General features: G+C 40.8%; 1 protein-coding gene across 1 annotated transcript; it reads right to left on the bottom strand.

Annotated features, from left to right (window-relative positions):
• Positions 1-3,042: 3,042 nt before the first annotated feature.
• On the bottom strand, positions 3,043-4,826 carry LOC311103363 (interferon a3-like). The gene is made up of 6 exons (XM_084144922.1): positions 4,742-4,826; positions 4,482-4,569; positions 4,144-4,218; positions 3,864-4,013; positions 3,476-3,551; positions 3,043-3,123 (listed from the first exon to the last, which is right to left on the bottom strand). The coding sequence occupies exons 2-5, from the start codon at positions 4,566-4,568 to the stop codon at positions 3,495-3,497; spliced, it is 369 nt and encodes a 122-aa protein (XP_084001048.1). The 5' UTR covers position 4,569; positions 4,742-4,826; the 3' UTR covers positions 3,043-3,123; positions 3,476-3,494.
• Between the last annotated feature and the right edge of the window lie 6,336 nt (positions 4,827-11,162).

Here is an 11,162-nt window from a genome sequence, read left to right as displayed (position 1 = left end):
CACCAAATCCTGAAGAAGTTTGATGTTGTGCTTATTTAGGATTTTGAGAGGAGCATCCCTCCATGTGTATCCAATTGTTGGATACACCTTACATATGCTAAATGAAACACTCCACCATGTCAAACTGTTTATCATGATGGTAGGCTACACAATACATTCTCACGCATTATTGGAAAGATCGGTCTGGAAATCTGAGACAAGCATCAATATGTAGCCTGTATAAACAACTCCCAAAATTCCTGACAGCCAACCGAGATGGGACAACTGAGTAGCCTACCTTCACTTGTAGCCTATAAACATAAATGGAGATAATCTCATTGGATTATCTTCACTTGAAAAAATATACTTTACTAAACTCAAATAACATATTGTGATCCACTCTAGACAGGTTTCTTTTGGGGAGAACTTGTATTTATTGACTTTACACATTGCATTCATTAACAGTTTCATGTGCCATTGGATGATTCTTTTATTTTATTTTTACAAATACACCAATGACACGTATTAGTGACAAAATAACATGTGAAACAGGAAACAACAACAAAAACAAAATAAATTTTTTTTTCTAAACAGGTGGGGCTCAAAACAGGTGGGGCTCTGAGTATTTTTGTAATACACCAAACATACTGCAAACCATTCAGATACAGCACATATGAGTACTATACCATATCTTTAAAAAAAAACATTTTTAGTCATTTAGCAGACGCTCTTATCCAGAGCGACTTACAGTTAGTGAGTGCATATATTTCCATACTGGCCCCAGTGGGAAACGAACCCACAACCCTGGCGATGCAAGCGCCATGCTCTCCAACTGAGCTACAGGGGACATACAATGTAAACACACATACACACCATTCTAGATGTTATCCCAAATAACCTCATACCATTATACAAATGGATATACAGTATATCTACAATAACTCTATTCTATCCAGGAATTCCAAGTCTTATGAAAGGACTGTGTGCTGCCACATTGGCCTATATAATACACACCTTTGTCTAATGTCATACAGGAATTGTCCTCATTTATCCATTGAGACCTATTAGGAGGATCCCCATGATGCCACTTAAAAAGTTCTATATATATGACTAAGCTAAATCAAAGATTTATTGTTATTTTTTGCCCACCACCACCCTTCCTCAATCAGGGGACTAAACTGATATCTATTAAAAGTATTGTTTAATTTGTATCTCTTTTTCAATATTGTCTTTCCATGTCTTTTTTCTTATTTCTCCTCCAATCATAGTAAGACCTACAGGTGTTTAATACATTGGACAGACTTTATAAATAAACATCCCACAATTGCAAGTGGGAGCTAAAAGTTCCTGGTCCCCCAGATTATCGTCTACTCCTCACCCAGATCTCCCCACCCCCTTCAGCCCACTGCCCCAGTGTGATTGACACACAAAAACAAACAAGAAAAACAGTAACCCTCACAAAGTAGAAAAACACATTTAAAAGAAATTACAGAAAGAAACAAAACAACAAGAATATACACTATATATACAAAAGTATGTGGACACCCCATCAAATTAGTGGATTCGGCTATTTCAGCCACACCCGTTGCTGACTGGTGTATAAAATCGAGCACACCGCCATGCAATCTCCATAGACAAACATTGGCAGTAGAATGGCTTTACTGAAGAGCTCAGTGACTTTCAACGTCGTACGGTCATAGGATGCCACCTTTCCAACAAGTCAGTTCGTCAGATTTCTTCCCTGCTAGAGCTGCCCCGGTCAACTGTAAGTGCTGTTATTGTGAACTGGAAACATCTAAGAGCAACAACGGCTCAGCCGCGAAGTGGTAGGCCACACAAGCTCACAGAACGGGAACGGCGAGTGCTGAAGCGCATAGTGCGTAAAAATCGTCTGTCTTTGGTTGCAACACTCACTACCAAGTTCCAAACTGCCTCTGGAAGCAACGTCAGCACAATAACTATTCGCAGAGAGCTTCATGAAATGGGTTTCCATGGCCGAGCAGCCGCACACAAGCCTAAAATCACAATGCGCAATGCCAAGCGTTGGCTGGAGTAGTGTAAAGCTAGCCGCCATTGGACTCTGAAGCAGTGGAAATGCGTTCTGTGGAGTGATGAATCAAGCTTCACCATCTGGCAGTCCGACGGACTAATCTGGGTTTGGAGAACTCTACCCACCCAATGCATAGTGCCATCTGTAAAGTTTGGTGGAGGAGGAATAATCGTCTGGGGCTGTTTTTCATGGTTCGGGCTAGGCCCCTTAGTTCCAATGAAGGGAAATCTTAATGCTACAGCATTCAATGACGTTCTAGATGATTCTGTGTTTCCAACTTTGTGGCAACAGTTTGGGGAAGGTCCTTTCCTGTTTCAGCATGACAATGCCCCTGTGCACAAAGCGAGGTCCATACAGAAATGGTTTGTCGAGATCGGTGTGGAAGAACTTGACTGGCCTGCACAGAACCCTGACTTCAACCCCATCGAATACCTTTGGGATGAATTGGAACGCTGACTGCGAGCCAGGCCTAATCGCCCAACATCAATGCCCGACATCACTAATGCTCTTGTGGCTGAATGGAAGCATGTCCCCGCAGCAATGTTCCAACATCTAGTGGAAAGCCTTCCCAGAAGGGTGGAGGCTGTTATAGCAGCAAAGGGGGGAATGAGATGTTCGATTAACAGGTGTCCACATTCGTTTGGTCATGTGGTGTATAAACTTAAAGTAGAATTATCATGTGACTGACGATCAGCAACAAGTTTAATCTTTATCCCCTCAAATGGTTAGATAAATCCACTCTCATTGGTTCTAAAAAAGAACAACATTTGGACAATTTATACAAAATACATTTTACTCACATTTTCAATATTCATTTATTTCACAGGTTTCTCAAGTAGACAGGCAATACAGTTCAGTTCAACACAGGTACAAAAGGGAAATACAAAATATAAATAATAATTTATAATAATAAAAAACAATAATTTATGCATTTAAATATAATAATTAGACTATTAGGATCCCACATGATTGTTTGCATGCTTTATAAACTGGTAAGGCATAGCTTCTGAGATGAGTCCGTATGATCAGTATCCAACATTAAGATTAAGATTAAGTTTAGTCTCTTTCCTGATGAGCGCCTGTGCACTGTAGTTCTGAAAAAAGGAAAATGTAAATATTAGTGGTGTGGACTTTCTGGCCAATATAATGATCATTTTGTCTTGAACAACAAAGAAAGGCCTGGTGCCATATGTAATAATAATAATAATAATAATAATAATAATAATAATAATAATGTATTAAACTTTTCAGAGTAGGAGTGCTTTTTAGGTCACTATAAATAAGGACAGAGGAGACCTGATACTAGATCAGCACTTCTCTAAAACGCTTGATACATATGGGCCCAGAACCAAAAAGTGTTTTAAAACTGCTCCTGTTTAGCCTAGCCTAGTTTATATTCATTTGATTACAGGTATCAAACATGTTGCCATTCGAAACCAAACTCACCATTTTTCTCAGAACCTTCCTATTCAACATCTTGAAGTAGTTTCAGTCTCCTCTCAGGTTTCATGGCAGGTGATACCTGTTGGACAAAATTAAAACATTAGCCTCGCACTGAACATAATAGCCCATATAGATTATCTCACTTGTACAGTTAGTAGGCTACACCTAAACCAGGGCTCTCCAACCATGTTCCCGAAGAGATACCGTCCTTTAGGTTTTCGCTCCAGTCCTAATCTAGCACACCTGATTAATTAGCTAGTTAATAAACTGAATCAGGTTAGTTACAACTGGGGTTGGAGCGAAAACCTACAGGAGGGTAGCTCTCCATGAACAGGGTTGGAGAGCCCTGACCTCAACAGTGATTACACTTTAAAATAGACTCGTTACTTACACAGGAATTAAGGTTCTCAAATTGTCTTTCAAGAATGTTGAGGAAATCATCCAGGTTTTTCTTTTCCCAGGTGACAGCATTCATATTCCCATCAAACAGTTGTGTGATTTCATAGATGGTCTCGTTCATGAACCTGACTTTGTCCTCAAACTACACAGGATGATATAAAACAAATATTAGAAACAGTATAGGCTTCCGTTATGGCATCAATATAACATTGGGTCAAGACCGCTATACCAAAGCATATCAGAACATGATGAGTTAGAATTCTAGTTTTTACCTCAGCTTTATCTCTGCGTCTGTATAATAATTTGGGGAAAGGGACAGGGGAAATCTCCTCTATAATATCTCGTCCCTGGAAAACAATCAATATAGTATGTTAAGTCACGCGTCAAAAAGTATAGCTTAAACTGCAAGGACAGTATAGGCCTAATGTAGATAGCCTCTCTTGATATCTCTGTCACTATAGCCTTAGCGCCCTTTTACTATGATATTCAAAGATAGACTACAGTCTTCTAACACAGAGGCTAAACATGAAACATATTACTATTTTGCTTGGTTGATTGCTGTCCTTAATACATGCATTCAGTCTGCTCTTACAGCGTGCTGATAACTCACCATCTGGTCCAGCAGGGAAAGGTATTCTGCGCTCAAGTGTCCGTAGTGGTGTCGGATCCAGTCACAGCAAAGACACACGCTCTGCATACTGCAAATAATAAGACAAATACACGTTCAGATCTCTATTGTATACATTGTAAATAGTAGTCTGCTTCGCTCTTAGCTTTCCAGTTGAGTTTGAACATTTTGGCTCTGTTAAGGAGTTTTATGTGGAGTTGGGAAAGAGAAAACTGTATGGAGAATTTCCCCGATCAACCTACCGGAGGCGGGGACATTAACGTTCCAGACTCAAGCGCAGGCAGGCAAAATAATTTCCTGCCTGCTCCGTCTTCTGGACGACCAAATCCCAGAGTTGAATGATAGTTGAACCACGAGAATATAAGTTATTATATTTAGATATAGGCTATTCGCGAGAATAGGCTATATGCGAGCTAGGCTTTTAACTGCCATTAACTTCGCGTGAACCGCAAAAAAAAAAAAAAAACGTCATAAAAAAGTCTGATAACAAAATCGTTGAAGACGAAATAAAACCCAAACTTAAGAAATGTACCACATAAGAAATACATTTAATTGGTTTCGTTGTAAGTTTGTCTGAAATATTGTTTCGCGACGTTCCTGCAAGTCCTTGCTGTTGCGCTACAAATGGAAAGTGAAAGGGAAACGTCAGCGTCACTACCCCCCCATCTTTCTACTTTTAATTTAAACAATGACGTAACCAACTTTCACCTGCTGGTGATGCAATTTTGACGAGCAACGACAACACGATTTGTTGGAATTTTCTCTTTATCGTTTTCTTTACAAAGGAAAAGTTGAAAGTAATATTTGACTATACACTGAGTGTACAAATCATTAGGAACTCCTTCATAATATTGAGTTACGCCCCATTTTGCCCTCAGAATAGCAATTCGTCTGGGCACGGACTCACAAGGTGTCGAAAGCGTTCCACAGGGATGCTGGCCTATGTTGACTCCAATGGGTCCCACAGTTGTGTCAAGTTGGCTGGATGTCCTTTGGGTGGTGGACCATTCTTGATACACACGGGAAACTGTTGAGCGTGAAAAACCCAGCAACGTTGCAGTTCTTGACACACTCAAACCGGTGCGCCTGGCAACTACTAGCGTTCAAAGGCACTTAGATAATGCCAAGGCAGCAGCTAATGGGGATCCATAATAAATACAAATTCAAATCTACGCTGATTAAATTGGATTTAACAGGTGACATGAATAATGGATCATAGCTTTCACCTGAACCTAGTCAGTCTATGAAAGCCTCTAATGTTTTGTACACTCAGTGTAGTTCCTTGGTATACGATATAAGGGATATTTTCCCTGTACCCAAGAAAGCGAAAGTAACTGAACTAAATGACCAGTAGCGATTTTATCATGTGGGGCAAACTAAAAAATGTATTTTTTTTTGCATGCCAGCAAAGCCACTACACAACACAACACAACACTAAACAATACATTCATAGCACTACAACGGTGACAAACGTTGCCCACAAACTGTTAAGGCCGACACAAAGCTGTCCCAACAGCAGAGCTTTCTTTTCAGCACCATGGAGTGAATCCTTACCACCACTACACCTGGCTATGAGCAGAGTCTTGTCTGGCAGCCAAATAGTTAATTCAGCCTCCTTTACTGCCTTTTTAAAAACATAGCTGACATGGCTGACTTGCTTAAACAAATGTGGTATCTACTGACAATTGAGATGTACAAACTATGGCATAAGGGAACGACGAGCGAATAAGAGGCAATCCGTTATTTTGTGTAAGACATTGATGAGAGAGCTAGGAGGGACATAGTCGATTTAACTATTTGTTCAGCACTTTTGAAATGTACAGCGACAGAATTCAGAACATGGGCCGTTCTTACAGTATTCTCCCTGTACACCAAGTCAGAACCGTAGGATAAATAAAGGGGGCATATAAGCAGACAATGAAGGCTCTTACAATATTGGATGATTACATTTCTCTAAAACAGGCTATAGGCTACATGTGCACCATCAAGTCAGAACAGTAGGCTAAATTATGAGGGGAAAAGGGACCAAATTAGGCACATGGGCTACTAACAGCTTACTACACAACATACACTTAGTATTACTTTCTTAGCTACAGTATACATATCTCCCTGGCATATTACATCATTTATGCAGCAGCATACAATACATTTTTGGACTCACCTTGTTGTGCTCACTTGAAAAGGAAGGAGGCGCAGCGGTCTTTCTTGTGGGCACATTTTGTCATCAAACTTTGTCATCAAAGTCAGGTATTGTCTGGATTTATGATGCTTTCAAGACAACTGGGAACTCCGAAAAAACCCCAGATCGAATCATGACGTCGGAGCTCTAGAAAGAGGCCCAAACTTCCCGACTTGGAATTCCGAGTTGGATGACCGTTCAAAAATATATTTTCCCAGTTGGAGCTCGTTTTTCTCCGACTTTCCAATTGTTTTGAACTCACTGAAGTCTGAGATTTCCCAGTTCCGAGTTTACAGTTGTTTTGAAGCCATGCTGGATTGACAGCATGGACAATGTATTCAACCTTTTTTGGTCCATGGTGTTGAAACTTTATCCTTTTAATCTTGGAAAAGAGACCCTTAAACCCACACTTGGACCACACACCCACTCTACTGAATAACAGGCTAGTGATTGCTTTGAAAAGCTTGCAGTTAGTGAATGATTCCTCCCAAACCACTCATTGTTGAATTTGCGAATTCCAACTTGTTGTGTAATGTTTATGTCCAATGGCCGATGAGCACCAATACGTTTTATCTATAATATCTCTTCATATGACAAGGATGAAAAGGATTTGCCAGTAGATTGTCGACTTGATTCATGATGATGGCTGCTTGTCTAGCTTGCTAGCTAAGATTTTGAAAGTATGATGTTGACATGATCAGTCCAATCAAAGCTAGGGTAAATATAACTTGATTTGACATCATTTTATCTGTGGACAATGACCTTGAGCCTTCTTGGATGGGCATTTCTAAAGTAACTATATGATATCACCCAAGGGGCTTGAATTTTCTAGCTCTCCACATAGATTTTGCGGTAGTGTCCCCATGAGTGACAGAATCTGAGCCAATCACGGCGCAACTAGCAATTCCACAGCTCAGACACGAGACGTATGTGGCAGGGTTTACAGACAATCACGGACTACAATAGGAAAACCAGCCATGTCGCGGACACCGACGTCTTGCTTCCAGACAAGCTAAACAAGTTCTTTGCCCGCTTTGAGGATAATACAGTGCCACCGATGCGGCCAGCTACCAAGGACTGTGGGCTCTCCTTCTCCGTGGCCGACGTGAGTAAGACATTTAAACGTTTTAACATTCGCAAGGCTGCCGGCCCAATGGCATTCCTAGCCGCGTCCTCAGAGCATGCACAGACTAGAAGACTGGTGTGTTTACGGACATATTGAATCTCTCCCTATCTCAGTCTACCGTCCCCACATACTTCAAGATGGCCACCATTGTTCCTGTACCCAAGAATGCAAAGGTAACTGAACTAAATGACTAGCGCCCCGTAGCACACACTTCTGTCATCATGAAGTGCTTTGAGAGACTAGTCAATGATCATATCACCTCCACCATAGCTGTCAACCTAGACCCACTTCAATTTGCATACCGCCCCAATAGGTCCACAGACGATGCAATCGCCATTACACTGCATACTGCCCTATCCCATCTGGACAAGAGGAATACCTATGGAAGAATGCTGTTCATTGACTATAGCTCAGCATTCAACACAATAGTACCCTCCAAGCTCATCATCAAGCTTAAGGCCCTGTGTAATTGGGTCCTGGACTTCCTGATGGGCCGCCCCCAGGTGGTGAAGGTAGGAAACAACATCTCCACTTTGCTGATCCTCAACACTGCGGCCCCACAAGGGAGTGTGCTCAGCCCCCTACTGTACTCCCTGTTCACCCATGACTGCGTAGCCATGCACGCCTCCAACTCAATCATCAAGTTTGCAGACGACACAACAGTAGTAGGCTTGATTACCAATAATGATGAGACAGCCTACAGGGAGGAGGTGACGGCTCTCGGAGTGTGGTGTCAGGAAAATAACCTCTCACTCAATGTAAAACAAACAAAGGAGATGATCGTGGACTTCAGGAAACAGCAGAGGGAGTACCCCCCTATCCACATCGACGGGACAGCAGTGGAGAAGGTGGAAAGTTCCTCGGCATACATATCAATGACAAACTGAAATGGTCCAACCACACAGACAGTGTGGTGAAGAAGGCGCAACAGCATCTCTTCAACCTCTGGAGGCTGAAGAAACTTGGCCTTTCACCTAAAACCCTCACAAACTTTTACAGATGCACAATTGAGAGCATCCTGTCGGGCTGTATCACCGCCTGGTATGGCAACTGCACAGCCCACAACCGCAGGGCTCTCCAGAGAGTGGTGCGGTCTGCACAACGCATCTCCGGGGGGCAAACTACCTGCCCTCCAGGACACCTACAGCACCCGATGTCACAGGAAGGCCAAAAAGATCATCAAGGACAACTACCACCCGAACCACTGCCTGTTCACCCCGTTATCATCCAGAAGGCGAGAACAGAATAGGTGCATCAAAGCTGGGACCGAGAGACTGAAAAACAGCTTCTATCTCAAGGCCATCAGACCGTTAAACAGCCATCACTAGCACAGAGAGGCTGCTGCCTACATACAGTCTTGAAAATCACTGGCCACTTTAATAAATAGAACACTAGGCACTTTAATAATGCCACTTTAATGTTTACATATCTTGCATTACCGATCTCATATGTATATACTGTATTCTATACTATTTATTGCATCTTAACCTATGCCACTCTAATAATGATAATGACGTTGCTCATCCATATATTTATATATTCTTATTCCATTCCTTATTCCTTTACTTAGATTGTGTGTATTAGGTTTTTGTTGTAGAACTGTTAGATGTTACTTGCTAGATATTGGTGCACTGTCGGAACTAGAAGCACAAGCATTTCGCTACACTCGCAGTAACATCTGCTAACCATGTGTATGTGACAAATACATTTGATTTGATTTGACATTTGAACCCCTAAACTCTGTATTTTCCACTGGCTGCCCCACCACCACAGAAAGCACTGAGCTAGGCTGAAACACCTGCATTTTGGAGCTGCCTTACTCAAGAAAGCAAAAAAGAGACCATGTTTGTATGCGGCTTTGTTAACTCAATGATTTTTTGTAAACATTGTTTGCAAACTGATGTGTGACACATATTAATGACAAAATAGCATGCGAAACAGGAAACAACAACAAAAACAAAATAAAATGTCTAAACAGGTGGGGCTCTGAGTATTTTTGTAATACACCAAACATACTGCAAACTATTCAGATACAGCACATATGAGTACTATACCATTCAATGGAAACATGCATACACACCATTCTAGATGTTATCCCAAATAATCTCATACCATTATACAAATGGATATACAGTATATCTACAATAACTCTATTCTATCCAGGAATTCCAAGTCTTATGAAAGGACTGTGTGCTGCCACATTGGCCTATATAATACACACCTTTGTCTAATGTCATACAGGAATTGACCTCATTTATCCATTGAGACCTATTAGGAGGATCCCCATGATGCCACTTAAAAAGTTCTATATATATGACTAAGCTAAATCAAAGATTTATTGTCATTTTTTGCCCACCACCACCCTTCCTCAATCAGGGGACTAAACTGTTATCTATTAAAAGTATTGTTTAATTTGTATCTCTTTTTCAATATTGTCTTTCCATGTCTTTTTTCTTATTTCTCCTCCAATCATAGTAAGACATACAGGTGTTTAATACATTGGACAGACTTTATAAATAAACATCCCACAATTGCAAGTGGGAGCTAAAAGTTCCTGGTCCCCCAGATTATCGTCTACTCCTCACCCAGATCTCCCCACCCCCTTCAGCCCACTGCCCCAGTATGATTGACACACACAAACAAACAAGAAACATTAAAGAACAGTAACCCTCACAAAGTACAAAAACACATTGTTATTATGCGTTTCTTTGGTATCAAGGAATTCTGGATGCAAGAAGGTAATGAACACTTAGATGGAGAGTTGATACAATGTATTTAATATACGGTACCGGATTCAGCATAGTAATCTGCACGTGGTTGCATCTTACTATCATAACTACTAGACAAAGGAAATCTCTTAGTTTATATAGCCCTTTACACATTTCTTCAACAACTTCTGGTAACCGTCAGTTGGCACTCCCCACCCTGATGTTATCCCCTTGTACCCCAGGCAGGATATTCCATCTGTCAATCATTCTAAGATAAACACCAGTGAGCTCCCTAGACATCCTGGTATCCTTGGCATTCGGACTTTGTGACACCAAGAGTGACCTATCTACTGGATTTAACCTCGTCCCTAAAACCATGTGAAAACACGTCATATCACACATTTTTACAACTCAAAGTAATAATTATCATGTGACTCATCAGCAACAAGACTGCTCAATATTATAAATCCACTCTCATTGGTTTTAGACAAGAAGGAAATTTGGACAATTTATACAAAATACGTTTTTATTCACATTTTCAATAATTTTTTTTTCAAGTAGACAGGCAATACAGTTCGGTTCAACACAGGTACAAAAGGGAAATACAAAATATAAATAATAATTTATACAAATAAAAAACAATGATTTAT

Source organism: Coregonus lavaretus (genome assembly GCF_964263955.1).
Source record: "Coregonus lavaretus genome assembly, chromosome: 28".
Classification (NCBI taxonomy): Eukaryota; Metazoa; Chordata; class Actinopteri; order Salmoniformes; family Salmonidae; genus Coregonus; species Coregonus lavaretus.
The sequence above is the reverse complement of the archived record's forward strand: the minus strand, read 5'-3'. Positions and strand labels throughout refer to the sequence as shown.